The following is a 19,111-nucleotide window of genomic DNA, read 5'->3' on the forward strand; positions in this document are numbered from 1 at the left end:
GACTTTCTGAAGTAAACACACAACTTTTACCAGTGCAGGGCAGCAGCACATTATATTTTAGTTATTTTTATACACTTTCATTTTTTGGTGTTACTGTTCCTTTAAGGGGAGATAAAATAACTATGTATAAATATAAGAGAATTATATAAAAATCTCTCTAATGCTTTATTTACCAGTAAGTCCTTACAGTAGACACAAGGCCATCTATTACCTATAGAAGAAAAAGAGAATTTCACTAACCTTGTCGGAAATTCCATTTCTTCTACTCCCGACATGTCAGTACACATGGCCCAGCTTTGCCTCTGCCAGATAGAGGGTAGGACCTAGCCATTTAAAATGAATCCTGCCTCCAACAGTGTGAAGGTGTTCTGTCCACTCACAAAAAAAAAAAAAGTGGTTTTGTTGTGTTTAAGAAAATTGAGAGCAACAAAAAAATGAATGGTGATGTATTACTGGCTTAGAATGGTAGAGCAATAGGATAGGCGGGCTGTGAAAAGAACTAACAAGCTGTCTAGGTTGTTGAATATATATTCCTACTATGTTTATAAATTAGTCAAATCTCCCCAACCCGAACTGCATATACCCCCCCTCTGTTTGCCAGCTCATTAATACAGCTAGCAGCTTTCAACCGGCAGCCATTTTCCCCTCCGACGCATCAGTGATATTTACTGCAAACAGCAAATATTTATATGCAAACAGCAAGTTCATGCAACAAAGAATGCAAGCTTGCACAGGCAGAACTTACTTTGATAAAAAGTTCTGATTGGAATGAGCACTGTGATGGTTAAATTGAGCTGAGGACAGGAGGTTAGGAGAAAAAACATACTCCTCCAGCAGAGGGCACTGCCAGAGTTGAATTTTAATGGAAACCAGCAATACTATAATTTCACTGGCTGCTAGACTTGAAGGAATGTTTAGTAACCAGGTAAAGAAGAACTGAGCATGCTCACTAGGCAACAGCCAAAGTAAATTCCCAAGTGAGGGGGGAGAGTGGATTAGAGGAGAAGGAATCCCAACCAGTGGCAGGTATTTCCAGGTTCTACACTGATTTGGGGTGAATATATTTGCTGTCCTTAATATTGTTCGAAAAACAGATTCATAACTGATACAGCAACACCCATAAGTGTACCAATTTCACAAGCTAAAGGGGCTGTGACCAAAGTAGTACATGAAAGGGAAGCCCAGTCCATAAGCTGGAGCTTAAACTCAAAAAAGCAACCATTGTGTTAGGTGCTCTTAGGACACAGCCATGAAAAAAAAGGCTTTCAAAGCTTTTCAAAGCTTTCAATTCTGTTGTGGCTTGCTTTTTGATTGCTGATACGGGGAGCACTGGCATAGCTCATTAAGTTATGCTCTTATGGGCCAACATCCCAAGTGAATGGGTTACTGTTTGGATCGGAGAGTCAACTTCTACCCTAGTGTTAGGCAAGCTCCAATATTCAGATGCAACAGAACTACTCTTAGGGGCAGATTTATCAAAATATGAGATAAGAGCTCACCACAGAAAGCTTCACCCACATTCTATTCATTCCAATGGGATTTTTAGAAGTGTATTTATCAATAGGTGAAAGTTAGAGTTTGCCTTTTGATAAATATGCTTTTATAAATCCCATAGGAACGAATACAAAGTGGGTGAATTTTTCTGTGGTGAGCTTTTCTCATATTTTGATAAATCTGCCCCTTAGAATTGTCCTAAGCACAAAAGATGAAGGGGTATCAGTAGTTGTAGTTCTGCAATAACTGAAAGGATAGAACATTTATCTGTCTCTGCTTTACCTACTCACCTGCCGAGCTCTGCAGAGTAGCAGCCTCTGTACTACATTTGTACCTGTTATGAGCACTTCTGAACATCCAGCACTGCATATCCATACTGCTCCAAAACACGTACAATCATGCAGTCAGTTATATTTTAATACATCTTAAGTGATCAAATATTTTCCATTCTCTGGTAATGCACCTTCCTCCCATTGGTCCTCACAAGCTGCTTAAAGGAACAGTAACACCAAAAAATGAAAGTGTATAAAAGTAATTACAATATAATGTACTGTTGCCCTGCATTGCTAGAACTGGTGTGTTTGCCTTATAAAGACTACTATAGTAGGAGAAAAGGCACAGGTTACTTAGCAGATAACCCCCCATTATATGGAGCTTATCTACTAGTTATCTGCTATGTAACCTGTGCCTTTTCTCCTTTTTTCCAGCTTGAATGGCTGCCCCCATGGCTACACAGCAGCTTATTTATATAGTAGCTTTTCTGTAGCAAACAGCACATTATATTTTAATTACTTTAAAACACTTTAATTTTTTGATGTTACTGTTCCTTTAAACACACATAACCAAACAGAGAACCCACACAGAGTGAATATTCATGCACAGATAAACCTTGTGCCTAAATGGATAGGGTAAAATCAAAATCTCAAAACAATGTCTTCAGAAGCGCTCTTCAGGTCTCCATATACATTCTCTAGTTAGACCGATGATTGTCAGTGATACTGAATCAAATTAATCATCCATGTGGTCTTGGCTATATATTTGTAATGAACCTCACTATGTTTCCAGATTAAAGAGGTCTATGAAGTGCTCAAAGGGTGAACTTTACAATCAGCCATGGAACATTTCTCATGAAACAAAGTGCAACAGAGGAAACAAGAATAAAAACAAAACATAAGACAGTTTAAAATATTGTATTTACTTAGAGAGCTCCAATCCAATAAATGGGAATATTTCAAGAATGTCACAATAAATGTCCTTTGCTTTCCATAGGTTTAAACAAACAAAAAGTGCAACCCAGATGAAAATCTCTGGCCTCTGCATAAAAGAAGCAACTTATTTGAACAAGACAGACAGCCAATCTTGAATCTTTGCAAAATGAAACATTAGGCAGTATTGATCTGGTTGAACAATTTATCTTTAATCACTTGTGACATCAATCCATGGATGGCTTCAATGGTTGTCTTGCAGCTGGAAAACAACACAAAGAAAAAGAATGTTTGCATAAAACTATTTGAAGTTTATCAGTAACTAAGAATGGCTTGCAACTAACTTTCTATGGTTTGTGTTTTTAACATTAAGAAACTTTTTTATTTGCTTAGTTCTTGCATCTAAAAACGAATCCTTCCAGGCAAAACAAAAACAGCTCTGATACATTACCTGTCCCTTGTTGCTTTTGCCAGTTTATCCTCAGATTTTCGGTCATGAGTTTCTAATCCAAGCATGAAACTCCCTCGACCAAGCTGGGCTTCAGACTGCTCTAATTTCTCCGATAAATCAAATACCTGTCCGGTTGTGTAATCCGCGTTCTGCAAATAAAAGGGAAACAATTAAAAGATCCTAAAGACACAAACAAATATTACAAGAATACAAGCTTCCACACCTTGTCAGAAGTAAATTCCATATCCAATTTCTTTGCAGGAAGTTTAACATTACACTTCTAGTTACAAGATTTATTTATGTATGTACAATTTTAATTTATAAAGCAACCTGTAGGCTTCAAGGTGTTGCTGAACTATTACTTTTTAGCAGACTGCCTTATATCTCAAAGCCCTAACTGTTCTGCAGATCTATTTAAAATAATAATGAAGCAAGAATGAAGAACCGCTTCTTTACTCATATGCTGCAACAATTATTTATGTATGTGGTGCTGTGGGGGGAGGAGGGGGGGGGCTGTCACACACACACACACACTAATATACAGATATAGATATAAAAAGCCTACACAGCCCTGGTAAAATGTCAGGTTCCTGTGCTGTACTAAAATGAGACAAAGATAAATCATTTCAGAACTTTTTCCACCTTTAATGTGACCTATAAACTGTACCACTCAATTGAAAAACTAACTGAAATCTTTTAGGTGGAGGGAAGAAAACCAAAAAAACTATAATAATGTGGTTGCATAAGTGTGCACGCCCTCTTCTAACTGGGGATGTAGCTGTGTTCAGAATTAAGCAATCACATTCAAAATCATGTTAAATAGGAGTCAGCATACACCTGCCATCATTTAAAGTGCCTCTGATTAACCCCAAATAAAGTTCAGCAGCTCTAGTTGTTCTTTCCTGACATTTTTTTAGTCACATCCCACAGCAAAAGCCATGGTCCACAGAGAGCTTCCAAAGCATCAGAGGGATCTCATTGTTAAAATATATCAGTCAGGAGAGGGGTACAAAAGAATTTCCAAGGCATTAGATATACCATGGAACACAGTGAAGACAGTCACCACAACATTACCAAGGACTGGACATCCCTCCAAAATTGATGAAAAGACGAGAAGAAAATTGGTCAGGGAGGCTACCAAGAGGCCTACAGCAACATTAAAGGAGCTGCAGGAATATCTGGCAAGTACTGGCTGTGTGGTACATGTGACAACAATCTCCCATATTCTTCATATGTCTGGGCTATGGGGTAGAGTGGCAAGACGAAAGCCTTTTCTTACGAAGAAAAACATCCAAGGTTGAACTTTAACTTTTTGGCCATAATTCCAAAAAATATGTTTGGCGCAAAAACAATACTGCACATCACCAAAAGAACACCATACCCACAGTGAAGCATGGTGGTGGCAGCATCATGCTTTGGGGCTGTTTTTCTTCAGCTGGAATTGGGGCCTTATTTAACAGTTTAAGGGTGTGCACACTTATGCAACCGCATTATTTTATTTTTTTTTATTTTCCTTCCCTCCACCTAAAAGATTTCAGTTTGTTTTTCAATTGAGTGGTACAGTTTATAGGTCATATTAAAGATGGAAAAAGTTCTGAAATGATTTATCTTTGTTATATATATATATATATATATATATATATATAATAGATGGAGTAGCTGTAGAGAGAGGTCTTAAGAAAATATAGAGGTTTTATTCAAATCAACATCTAACGTTTCGGCTGCATCCACAGCCTTTCTCAAAGACAATGTGAAACAAACAATGGTGCACTGAAAAAAACGAATTTGGCGCCAAACAATGACGTCATAGGTGTGAATACATTAGCATACAGTGTGAAAAAAACAGGGGACACACTTAACTACTTCTACATATAGGAAACCCACAGATCGCAACACTTTATTGCATCACGCATCCTGTCATCCTCCACATGTTTTGAAAAGCATCCCATACTCACAGATGATGCGAATGGTGAGAAACAACTCTGATCCTACCACACTACTTCAACAGACAGACGATCTGAAATCTCGTTTCCTGCAACGTGGATATCCTTCGGGCGAATTGGAGCACAGCAGAGAGAGAGCCCTCTCGCACACGCAAGCACAAGTTCTTCATTCTAACAAACCACGCACCCCCACCAAGCAGGATGATCGTCTCACTTTCATCACTACCTTTACCCCTGATAAGAAGCCACTGATCAATGCCTTCCTTTACCATTGGTCAGTTCTCGAAAAAGATCGGACACTCCCTCCAATTTTCAGATCTCCACCTCGCATTGCATACAAAAGAGGCAGCAGTCTTAGGGACCTACTGGTAAAAACGGACCCTACACATTGCTATCAGATGTCTCATACAACTTCCTGGCTACCTTCCACCAAACTGGGTTGCTATAGTTGTCCTAATTGCATCACCTGCAGTTCCATGTTGACAGGTCCGACTTTCAATCATCCACATTCCGGTCGGAACATCTCTATACAACATAGGGTCACCTGTACCTCAAAATATATTGTGTACTTCATCAAATGCCCCTGCGGCCTTTTTTATGTTGGTAAAACCATCACAACATTCCGGGATCGTATGGCGAATCATCGTTCCGCAATCCGGACTGCACTCTCTGATGATAAGGCTGACACCCCAGTTGCAGCGCATTTCCTTGCTCATAAACACTCTCTGGCTAGTATGAGATGCATGATCATTGATCATATTCCTCCTCCTGTCTGCGGTGGTAACCGTGAGAACTTGTTACTACAAAGAGAACTAAAATGGATGCATAAATTGAATACTGTGAGTCCCTACGGCCTCAATGAACTTGTTTCATATTCTTCCTTTTACTTGAAATGACCGTTTGATATTGTTACATACTATATATGTTATGCTACTATGATCTCTCTGTTATATCCTGTGACCTCATTGCAACATTTGTTGATACATAGTTGACATTTGCCTTTTTGGCCACTTTTCTCTTCTGAGATTGTTCTCTGTTTTAATCTGTATCTTCTGACTTTTGCAGTTTTCCCCTCCCCGTGTGTCACCCGCAGCCCGGTATCTAGGACTATAGGCTACTCCCTTTTCCCTTTGTCTCCACTTCCTTCTTGTCCTCTTGCTTTTCCTCCTTTTTCCCTTCTCTCCTGTATTTCTTCTTTTTTCTGTCGCCTATTTTTCTCCACTCACGCTGCCGATCAACTGTCCCACCACTATGAACCATCTTTCCTACAGTGATATGACCACATGCCTTATTTACTTCTACACACGGTGTAATAGTGTGCTAAGTACTGCTTACAGGACCCATTACATATGGGGTCTCTTTGTGCGTATGGGTGCACCATCCGTGACAAACTGTGTAAGAATTACATATGACACTGTTTTTTATAAACACTTTATTGTTGATGCCCTATACAACACACACGGTGCAATAGTGTGCGTAATACTGTCCAATGGACCTTAACAATAGAGGTTCCTCGTGACGTATGATCGCACCATCCGTGCGTTACAACCTGGGCTTGATTCTGCCACAATATTTATCCTTTTTGAGAAATTTTCCCTCCTTTGGTACCTGCGTCCAAGATACGTTGAGAATGACATGATACCTTTTAGTCTCCCTACTCTGGCATACCAGTAACCCCGCTGCCTTTTACATCAATGTCTGTCTCCCATAGTATTGAGCCCTTCGCCACCTGACAGCACCTGCAAAGGAGAGTCGCGTCTATAATGTTCTTGGTGATGGTCGAGTACTACTGATCGGCTTTCCACGCTAGCGAACGCACTAATCGGTGCCGTTGCTTTTGCTCTGTATGGAGTGCAGAGTCCCCTCCCACGGCCATACCATCGCACCGACAACAAATAGGTATTCAACCGCACAGCCCTTAGATCAGGCTTGATGCATCAATCCTCGCAAGGCACACCGCTGAGCCATTCAATACAATCCAAATATAGAGGAGAGCACCATAAAGCAGATTTCTGCTAAAATGCTATTTATTTCAGACCAAAAAACACAACATGTTTCGGGCAGTGTGACGCCCTTTATCATCGCACCGACATCTTTCCTTTCTCATTACCTCACTCTGTCCTCTCTACTTTGTCTCTCCTCAGTTACTATTCTACATCTTTCTCTTTGACTACTTTTCTTCCCATCTGCCTCTTCTATTCCCCTTGTCCTAGCTTTACTACAAATAAGCGGACCGATTCCCCATAAGGCACACCATATAATGCATTATTTGACAGTCATGTCAGGCAATACATGCTGCACAGAACAGTCATGTTAGTTACTCATTTTCAGCAACTCCTTGATGTATATTTGCCCTACTGTCCCTCATTATTTCTTATTCCTTGGGCCAGTTCGATTTTGTACATTTATAAACTTATAACTTGGGGATGTCTTTGCGACATGTGTGAGTTGCAGTTCAGCACTAGATACATATGCGGGCTTTTTTAATACACACCCACTTTTCCTTTCCCCTGACAGTCCTTTTGTTTGTGTTCTATGCCTAATCCATATTATCTTAACATTTTTTGTTGATTCAATGTGTTTTGATAGCGTTTTTTTCACACTGTATGCTAATGTATTCACACCTATGACGTCATTGTTTGGCGCCAAATTCGTTTTTTTCAGTGCACCATTGTTTGTTTCACATTGTCTTTGAGAAAGGCTGTGGATGCAGCCGAAACGTTAGATGTTGATTTGAATAAAACCTCTATATTTTCTTAAGACCTGTGAGTGCGGACTCTCTCTACAGCTACTCCATCTATTATTTTGGGACTGACACACACACTTTTAGTTACCATTACTAAGTACCCCCACTCCAAAATCAAAACCACCCAGGTCTCGAAAGATCTGTTTTTATGATTCGAACTCTTGTATCAGAGCTAACATATCTGCGATACTTCAAATTACAAAGCCTTGGTTGGCAAAGGGGGGGGGGCAAGTACCCCACGTTGCAGTGAACAAAAAATGTATAACCTGTGTTAACATCATCACAGGCTTGGGCAAAAAAATTGCACTGCCTATATTTTGCCAGCCAGTTTGTACATGTGTATAAACACTGACACAGAAATGGAGACACTTTGTTTCAGAATCATCCCTTATTAAAGGAGAAGGAACATTACAATCACTGAGGGTGCCAAAATGTTAGGCACCCCCCAATTATTGTAATTGCTTATCTGAAACCCCCGGCTGGTGCTCCTGTTAGGAGAAAACTGCACCTCCGGGGTGTAGGCAACGAATAGATTCTCTTCCTTCTTCGAGCATTTGCAATGGAATGAATAGCTGAACTAACAACAAAAAAAAACCCGAAACAGCTTTTTGCTTAACTGTGCATGTGCGGGTCTGGGGGTCCGGGATCTTGTCAGAGGAGAAGGAAAAGGATCACTTGCATTAACTGTTGGCTGGTGCAGTTTTCTCCTAACAGGAGCATCAGCCGGGGGTATCAGGTATGTGATTACAATCACTGGGGGGTGTCTAACATTTGGCACCCCCCAGTGACTTTTACCTTTCCTTCTGCTTTAAATCTAAAATGAGCATGTGATCTATTTATGGTGTAGCTTACTTGGAGACAGCCAGATAAGATCTACTATAACAGCCATTTGCAAAAATGAGAAAACATTTTAGAGAGAGAGAGTTATAATCAGGCAGGTGGCTTACTTACTGTCAGAAGGCTAGAGGAACTCAGTGTATTCACCCAATATTTATTCCACAACAGCTCAAGAAGTTTTCGGTCCAAAGATGATTTGAAATATGTAACCTCCAAGGCATAATACCTTAAATGATACAAAAAATTCTTGTGTTACAAGAAACTGATGTTTGGTTTAATTGACAAAGTGGGCTGTGTAGCAAGAGTTTAACTTATATAGCCACACAGTGGAGAACACCCTAAAGTGGGCTAAAACTGACAATATAGTCCATAACAGGAATACATGCACAAGTGCTGCCAATCAGGCTGTTTCCAGGCTACAACATACAGCACCTCCACTAGCTGGGTTAATGCTGGATGTTGTCAACAGTATAATACATAATCAACAATGCCATGAATATCTTTATAATTATTTCCTGAATGATTAAAGTGAATGATTAAAGTGGACATATAGACTAAATATAGTCACCAAGAACAGCAAAAATGTTTTTCTGATAATATTACATTTGTATTGTACAATGCGTATCCAAATTCTAAGACTGGAATGCCCCCTTCTGAGTAGGCAAAAGGGAAACGTGCAAAATAAGGAAAAACAATTATAGGAAGAGAAAATGTAGTATAGTAGTATGTTATGACCCAATATTAACACACATATTCCACTCCAAAGTGCTTAGCGAAGAAAATGCTTGACATCATAAATACATTTAACAGACTGGGGCTACAAATTAGCAATACCTTTTATTTTTGCCAGAATATCTTCCTGCCTACTAAGGTTGCCGGTTTAAGCTTGTACATACATATAAACACTGCTACAGAAATGGAGACACTGCTTTAGAATTACCTCTTATTAGCAGTGTATTAGAAAATGCTCGAACTGTGATAGGGAAGCTACCCTGTGTAAAACACTCCTCCCGTGTTTCTACCTAGAGGGAAGGGCTTGTTACACATAGGCTGAACTACACTTCTCTGGCCAAATAAAAAGCCTATCACTCCTACTCTCGTATTTGCAGGATTCAATACAAATTAAAGGAAAGGAAACAATACAATGGCAAGAGGATGTTATTGGCAACTCTGTATACATCCATTAAACATGATGTTGTGCAGCCATTAGGCATTATTTTTAGGCCAGGGGGAAACAATTTACTCTCAGCTACATAAACCCTTTCTTGGGTTACTGGGAACGGAATACCCATGGGAGCTTAGGGAGTGTCTCCCTAAGATGGCGCTACACAGATGACGTGATTAGAGTTTGGAAGGATATACAGTAAGCAATGAGCTGTTTATAAACTTAATTATATAAACCAGATATGAACCTGGAGTTTACTTATAGTTCAAGCAAGGACCTAGAAGTTGTTTAAGAATCTTTTTCAAAAGATTGGTATGTCCAAGCAAACAGAAATCATATTCTTAAAGGTATACTTTCATGATTTTTATGGTATACTTTTTATTTCTAAATTACACTGTTTACAAATAATTCACTCAACCATTTAAAATTCTATTCTTGAACCAACAAATTTATTTTATTTTCTTAGTTGTAATATTGGTGTGTAGGCACCATCTCAGTGCATTGTGCCCGAGTCTGAGCTTTCAAAAGGAGCCAGCACTACACATTAGAACTGCTTTCAGGTAACCTATTGTTTCTCCTACTCCCATCCCAATCCAAGCTGGATTTATTACTATTGAGTGCTATTCTGATACCTACTGAGAGCTGCTATCTTGCTCCCTTCCCATTGTTCTGCTGACTGGCTGCTGGGGAGGGTGATATCACTCCAACTTGCAGCGCAGCAGCAAAGTGTGACTGAAGTTTATCAGCGCACAGGTCACATGGCTGTGTCTGGCTGGGAAATGAAGAATATGGCTAGTCCCAAGTGAAATTTCAAAATTAAATATAAATAAAAATCTGTTTGTGCATTTGAAAACGGATATCAATTCAGGATTCTCCTGAAGAAGCTCTATTAACTGATGCATTTTGAAAAAAAAAACCATGTTTTCCTATGACAGTATTCCTTGTGGTTTAGGAAAATTGTATGACAATCTATAATATGGCTAGTGCAACACGGAGCTGTTTCCTGGCCTGCGTATAAACACAGGCCTACAAACAGATGCTCTGCTGGTCTCTGCTCACCCCTCTGTCTGCATTGACAGGCACTTTTGTAGCCTAGGTGCAGACACACAGAGCAGATTTCAGTGCAAAAATGCGAGTATGCATTTTAAAATCCACTCTGTGCATCTGTACCCAGCTAACACAGTGCATATGAGTACAAAGGGAGAAGCAAGCAGAGGCCAATGGATGGAATGTTTTTAAACTGCCCCAGGTGGAGTAACATTTAGGAAGGTACCCAACACAAGACAAATGTTAGATCATAGCTACCTTCCAATAAAAAAATGACGAGCTTAACTAAAGACATTTAAATCTAGGGTCACAGGAGAGGAATTAAAAATTAACACAGTTTTTAGGTGCAATACCAATAATGTTACATACATCTAAGATACTAATGCATGTTTGGCAGCTATAAGGAGAGTGAAATAAAATCTAAGATACTGTAAAGCATACATTAATATATATACTCATGCAAAGATTCACAGCCTGTAATTGAACTGGATATACCATAAAATTGCTCTGTGCCCTGCCTATAAGCCATACTATGAAGCTTAGGACTCTTTTTTAAGAGTCTTTTTCTTAGCCTTGTAATTCCTTTTTAATATATTAGTTTCTTATGTTTCCACTACAAAATTACTTACTGCTTACAATGCACCCCAAAATCTTCTATTTTGTTCAAAGGAATCGTCTGGTACTCTGACGGACCCTCATCTGGAGGTTTATAGCCCTACAACAAGAAGGTCATCCATCAGAATTGCAAAACAAGGAGTTGATTTACTTTACTTTTTCCTGTTTATTTTTCACATCAGCTAAATGTTAAGTAAATATGTGTTTGAGTGAGTTGTAGCTCACCAGGACAAATATATGGCACAACCAAAAAAGGAAGTGTCATGATTTTGTAGCTACTTTCATATAGTGACAAGTATTGATTTTGTATCTTTTATGCCAAAATGTACTGGTGTCATTAAACCAGGGAAGGGAGTATGTTCATTTGCCATAAAGTTTTAGAAAGACATGTAAAACAAGGTGAAGGACCCTATGAATGTACTGAATTGAGTGTTTGCTACATGGACTATATATCCAGCAGTGAGGTTAGCCTGGAGTGGAACAGTGCATATTTTCATTGTTTGTGTGATCTGTCTCATATTTGGCTAAAAGCAAGTAGATGTAAGCCATAATAATCTTACCCTTGTTATATGCCAAGTAATGATTAAATTACAATTAAAAGTAATATGAAACTTAAATATCATTAACATTCACCTTTGGATATGTTCTGAATGCACCAAGATTAACTTTGCCAGCAGATATTGTTCTTGTTGGATCAATCTGAAGAAATGAAAATTGGAATAAAAAAACTTGTTGTATCAATAATCTGCAATGACGTTATAGTAATACTGTACTCACCACTACTGCAACAAAGGGTTCTTGAAACTGCTGATTAAGCATCTGGGTGCTGACATCTATGCCAGAAAGCCAACAGCCATAGCCAGGGTGACTGTGGTACCAGCCTATTGCATTTTCAAGTCTTCCAACCTGTGAAGAAAAAAAACAAGGATTGGCTGCCAAATTCTGTCATTTTATTTCAGGTAACACCAAAAAATTAAAACATCTTTTTATTTTTTTTTACTTTTAAAGTTTGTAAAGTATTTGTTGATATAGGACTTAAATATTTACAAGTTGTGAAGGCATTTGTCCGTTTATCTTTTTGAGTAAGAGCTAAACCGATTGCATTCTACAGAGTTTATCTGCTATATAGCCTGCAATTTTTTACTTTTACAGCTTGAATGGCTGCCCCCATGATCACACAGCAAGCAAATACACAGTTTTTACAAATGAAGGCAGCCGTACATTATATTTTAATTAGTTAAAAAAATGTAATTTGTTGGTATTACTGTTCCTTTAACACAATTTATAATACACTATATATATATATATATATATATATATATTATATATATATATATATATACACACAAACCAAGAGGGTTCAGCACTCCTTAGCAAGTGGCTAATTGACCCAGGTGCTACCGATTCAAGCAATTTCAATAGAGTCCACAGGTATAGCGGTGCACACTGGGAATCCTTTAAAAGTTAGCTTTTATTAAACTATATAAAACTTAATACATGGAGAAATAGGTCAACGTTTCGGCCCCCATCTTGGGCCTTTGTCAAGACCTTAAACATGTAACAACCATCAAAGCTATAAATAGATAAAAGCACAAACCCACACCCAATGGCACAAGTCATTCCAGTCATGTGTCAAAATTAAAAGAAAAGAAACCCTGTACCAAGGAGAAAACAATATCAAACACCATAAGGAGAATTATAATGAGCATACCACTGGCCATAAACTCCCATTGGGAGTTTATGGCCAGTGGTATGCTCATTATAATTATATTATCATTATATTATATATATATATCGAACCAAGGGTGGCACACCGCTTCAATCCTTGTCCCAGGTGCACGGTAAAAGAGTTTAGATATTGAAAAAAAGACCAGCAACACCGGATCTATTGCAAACAATCAATTATATATTGAAAAATACATATATAGAATATATATATATAATATATTCTATGTTTTTTTCCGTGCACCTGGGTAGAAATTGTTTGAATGCGGGGCATCTTTAAAGGCACAGATATTCCCTACTAGAGGGCTACTGTTGAATGTGTAATAAAGGATACCTTGTTCCAATTGAGAGAACTTGTATAGACAGGGAATAAACCTTGTGTTTAAGCTCGGGTGAGCAGATGTGTTACTTTGCATCCACTTTTGCTAATATTCACTGTTCAATTACTCTGTGCAAAGAGAATGATGTTTCTACTGAATGAAAAAGAAAAACCATACAAGTGCAGGCCTAGTGTCATAAGAAAACAGCTTTTCTGTCTCAAACTGTGAAAATTGAGGATTTAAATGTTCACCAGTGCTAATTCCACAATGAAATATGGTTAAATGTGAACAGTCTGCCACAATTAGAAAAAAGAAAAAGTGAATCCTAGCTGCTGTGTATACGGACAGCCTATCTGGGCAAGCATATCCTCCTCAAGGAAAACTGCAACTTTGTAATTAGAATACACATATATAATTGTTAATGTTAAATGAATGTTAAAGCTTAAATAAGTATTGTCCTACTTGTATTGCACATTATTACTGTCTTTATACACTGTATTCACTGTGTAAGCATGTTATGCAGTAGAGATGACAATTAAGGAAATGAACTGAGAGAAGAGAAAACTATCTTTTCCTTTTAAATGGTATAATTTTTAAGCCAGGATGCAAGGTACCTGCTTTGCATTTTCAATATATGCAGCCATGTATTCATAAGCAGCAGCCTGAGCATTGACTCTGGTTTCAGTTCCTTCAACTGGTAAAGCAAAACTGTCCATAATGATCATAGTCTCCCCGTCCACTTTTCCAAGCATGAGGCCCATCACCTCAAGGTTCCCTCCTGATCTGGCGTGCATGACCATCTTCAGCAGGGCTAGGGCAGACACTTTGCAGTACTTGAAGTAATGATGGCTGTAAACAAGAAGAAGTAAACTTACCCAGGGCATAATTTCATGTGAACAACAGAAAGGCAGCCTCTTTTCTTGCTAATCAATAGCAAGTCAGTTCCCTTTAATAGCCAAGCAGTGTTTGCTTTGGTTAGAACAATGCAGCTCACCATTATCTCACCAATCTGCACATCACATAGCTTTAACAAAAGTGCATTTTATAAAGGCTAACCGAATATACCTATTGAATGTGTATGAGGCAGCTATGATCTCTCTGCAGCACTTAGGACAATGAAAGACAAGGAGTTTAGACAACTGCCTTGCCACTGGTGAAAATATAAATCACCGGTGGGAAAACATAAGCGATGCTACAGCTTTCCATAGTCAGAAGTTTCTTTGCAGGGCAACTTCGCATAATTTTGGAAAGCCAAAGCAACGCATATGTTTTTCCACCGGCAATTTACATTATCGCCAGTTGGAAGGCATTTGGAGATGATCAGTTGCCCATGGTAGAGGAGATTTATAATGGGCAACTAATCTCATGTGTCAGGGCCCTGTTGCATGAAAGATCAGTAAAAGGGCAATCTAGTCAGTGTATCTTATGTCCGATACCTGTACCTTGTACTTGATCCCAACTAAGATATAATTTATCCTTATTGGAGCCAAAACAATCCTATTGGGTTTAATTACTGTTTACATATTTGTTTTAGAAGATTAAAGGTAGGAGATCCAAATTATGGAAAGACCCCTTATCAGGAAAACCCCAGGTCCCAAGTTTTCTGGATAAACATACACACATTAATTGGACTGGAGACAAGGAACCTTTCTTTCCTCTGTAATATTCAAATCCCCCCATAATTAATACAAGCTAATAAAAGAATTACAGAGGAAAAAGTTTTTGGGTCTACAGATTCCAAACCCTGTCACTGCTATACAATGCAGTATATTACCTTTGTTTTTATAATTGTGATAATTTGTACATAGATAGATAGGCTAGATAAAGAGCACTGCACGCTCAAGTTTATTGAAAAAATGTTTGGAATACCAACAGTATTCTTCAGGGACAAACCAACAGACTGAATACCCACACACATTTTAAATAACATCCCACAAAAAATGGCGCCAAAAAGTGATCATAGTAACCATAAAAAACACTGTAAACCAACAACATGGAGAACAGAAGCAGAAAGAAGCAAAGAAACAGAAAATAAAGTGAAAATAAGTTAAATTATAGCGTTACAAGTATGTATAAATGGTTAATGAAAAAATGTTACAAGATGTGTCTTAACATTAAAGTTGATAAGATATGAGACATAACAGGGACAAACTAAGCAACAACAGCAGGACTCACCAAGGTTAGGGAGAACAGTATTGAATACACTTGTATCGAATAAACTTCTAAAGGCCAGTCATATGCATCTAAAACACTCCGTAACAATGTGTTACAGCCACAAGTCAATCCTGACCGACCGTCAGCTTCTTCATGTAAAGTCACATGCCCCTGAGCGAATATGGCCTGTAGATATGCAGCTGAGCATATCTATAGAGCTTGGTGGTCAAGCAACTGGGGCTTTATCAGCAGCTTGTAATAACTAGTTTACTTATAGTAATAACTAGTATTGAAACCACCTGGCTGCCAGAGATGTCTGGGAATTGTAGTTCAAGTAGAGTACTTTCAAGTTTTTCACAATGCTAAAGGGTATATTTATCATGCTGTGTAAAAAGTGGAGTAAAACATTACCTGTGATATTGCTCATAGCAGCCAATAACATGCTTTGCTTTAGTTTTCTAATTGTTGAAATCTAACTGCTGATTGGTTGCCCTGAGCAACATCATCAGTAATGCTCTCCACTTTTTACAAAGCATGATAAATATACCCCTCAATATTGGTATATTTCACTTCAGACCATCCAATTGTTAGCGATCTACAACTTTCAAATCCCCTGGATGTCATGCATTCTGTCTCTCCTATCCCAAACAACCCCCGTCCTTCTCAATTCCCATTTCTTACTCCTTTGTCCATGGTTTGGCTGCTAGGATCTCCTGCTGCTGCTTCTTATCGTATTTATAGATCTCATCGATGCTCTGCACCTCCTGCATGTTATTGGAGAGCTCCCATGTCTTCTGGGCCACGCTGCTCCCAGCCATGGCCATGGCCTCTTCAAAGTCCGCCAGCCTTACAGCTTACACCGGCTCACAAATACACAACGTCGCCTCACACTGCGCACATCCGGAAGTCTAGCCTTGCCTCCGCCCTCCGCCAGGCGCAGTCACAGTGTGGGAAGCTGCAGGTTCCAGAATTATAACTTAGAAAACTCTCCTGGTTCTGGGATTGATTTCATTTCGGCTTCATTATTCTGTTACATTACAGAAAACAGGAAAGCATAACACACATCGGTCATATAAAAACAATACATTTTTTTGGTGGGGGTAAGACTTACAACATCACCCTCCTGTTTTCTACAAATGGTATCGTCTGCTTGAAAGTCATTAACAGTGACGTCTTTCAGTATTTTATTAACCCCATCTAGCGATAGACAGTGGTATGGGGGGCTTGGATTGAAGATGGGATTAATAAATGGGTTCAGAGCAAGAAATGGATCCCAGTGCTGTTTTATGTGGGTTTCCGTTTAAACTGTAACCAATAGGTTATTGATGCAACAATGGCTGCAGTTAGGAAGTAGCTAAACAATCATGAACTGCAGTAAAATAGCAGGTCTTAGGCAACTGGGTCAGCATATAAGTACCTACAGTGTTATGAATAGAATGCGTTACCTGTGGGTTTTTTTGGCATGTAGTGCAGCAAAAAAAGGATGAAAACTAGGCAAATTTATATCTTGTACTAAATTCTTATGCCTTAACCCTTTCACTTCCAGACGATTGGGTCAAAGCGGAACTTTCACTTTAGGGGCCTTTCCTCGGGGGGACTTTTAGTTTACCCAGAAAAACAATATATCATTTTTTCAGGACAATTTAAGCTTTCAAAATATGGTAGAATTCCAATTCTGTAACAAGATATAGGCTTCTAAATGTCTAAAAAAATTATTTTATGCACGAAAATACAACTGATTTGGAAAGCCCCATGTCTCCTGAATGTGCCAATACCAAATATACATAGTTTTATGGAGATTTCTCACTTGTATAGGTCAAAAACTACAAGCAGTACACTACCAAAATTCCAAAGCACTGGTTCAGAAAGCTGCATACTTCAGGTTTCAAGGCCAAAGATTGCAGTAACAGAGGGTTTATCCCAGAAATCATACATTTTTGGAAACAGATTCTGGGGAATCCAGAATACGCACAACTGTCTGTCTACTCCAAACTACCAAGTTTCCTAAAGTTACTGATTTTTATCAAAATTTGTAAAATTTAAAAAAAATAGCTTCAAAGCTTCCAGTCTATAGTATCTTATCTCCTGCAGGTCATAAAGTAACCAAATTAAACATCCTAAATTTGAACGCCAGGGGTCCACTGAATAGTTTGACACCCAATATGTATAGGTTTACCTAAGTAAGTGTCATGTAGGGGCCCCATTGTGAACATACCCCCATATGATCTATTATTTCTGTCATTTCAGCTCCTGCAAAATCAACATTTACATAATTTTATGTAGGATAAAGCTACAAAAAAGTACGCTCACCGCAGAAAGCCATATATTTTTGGAAAGTACACATTCCCCGAATCTAAAATGGGTACCCATGTCTTTTTATTCCAAAGTACCAAGCCACAAAGCTTTCCTAAAGTTGGCAATTTTGATGGGATTTCCAAAAATCCCCTCAAAGCTTCCACTTTGCAGCATCTCCCTCAAATCACTAGGTACCAAGATAAAAAAAACCATAAATTTGAATGGCAGGTGTCCACTGAACAGTTTAATATCCAATATGTATAGGTTTGCATAAGTATGTGGCATGAAGGGCCACAATGTGAACATACCCCCATATGATCTATCATTTCTGTCATTTCAGTTCCTGCAAAATCAACACATATCCATCATTTTATGTGGGTTAAAACTAGTAAAAAGTACGCTCACCCCAGAAAGCCATATATTTTCAGAAAGTACACATTCTCCCGAATCTAAAACGGGTACCCATGTCTTTCTACTCCAAAGTACCAAGCCGCAAAGCTTTCCTAAATTTGACGATTTTGATATTTCCAAATATCACCTCAAAGCTATTACCTTGCAGCATCCTACCTCCAACATACCATTAGGAACCAAGATAAAATATCCAAATTATGTATACCCCAGGGGCCCACTGAACAGTTTGACATCCCAATGTGCATAGGTTTACATAAGTATGAAGGGGCCCCAAAATGAAAATAACTCCATACGATCTTTTCTAAATTTGGCGATTTTGACAAAAATTCCACTTTGCACCATCTTATCTCCTACAGTTTGATGTCCAATATACATAAGTTTATTAAAGTACATGGCACTTACAGACCCCAAAATATACCTTGTCATACCTCCCAACTGTCCCGCTTTACGCGGGACAGTCCCGATTTTGCCACCCTGTCCCGCTGTCCCGGATAGCTGCAGATCTGTCCCTCTTTTAAAGGTCTCTGCTCCCGTGACGTCACACGCACGTCTCCCCTTAGCGTCGCAGCTTCTGCGCCGCTCACTTCAGTTTTAACATAAAGCCATTCACAGTGCAGAAGCTGCGGCGCTCAAGAGACGTGCGTGTGACGTCACGAGGAGGAGAAGAAGAGCCCTGGGGCACAGCCGGAGGAAGCTGGTGGTG

General features: G+C 38.9%; 1 protein-coding gene across 1 annotated transcript; it reads right to left on the reverse strand.

Annotated features, from left to right (window-relative positions):
* Positions 1-2,669: 2,669 nt before the first annotated feature.
* Positions 2,670-16,535, reverse strand: cops5 (COP9 signalosome subunit 5). Its single transcript, NM_203778.1, has 8 exons — positions 16,384-16,535; positions 14,163-14,397; positions 12,281-12,409; positions 12,137-12,202; positions 11,518-11,603; positions 8,791-8,902; positions 3,151-3,299; positions 2,670-2,961 (listed from the first exon to the last, which is right to left on the reverse strand). Exons 1-8 carry the CDS (start codon positions 16,524-16,526, stop codon positions 2,877-2,879), a joined length of 1,005 nt encoding a protein of 334 aa, NP_989109.1. The 5' UTR covers positions 16,527-16,535; the 3' UTR covers positions 2,670-2,876.
* Positions 16,536-19,111: the final 2,576 nt, after the last annotated feature.

The sequence above is a fragment of the Xenopus tropicalis genome, chromosome 6, assembly GCF_000004195.4.
Source record: "Xenopus tropicalis strain Nigerian chromosome 6, UCB_Xtro_10.0, whole genome shotgun sequence".
NCBI lineage: Eukaryota > Metazoa > Chordata > Amphibia > Anura > Pipidae > Xenopus > Xenopus tropicalis.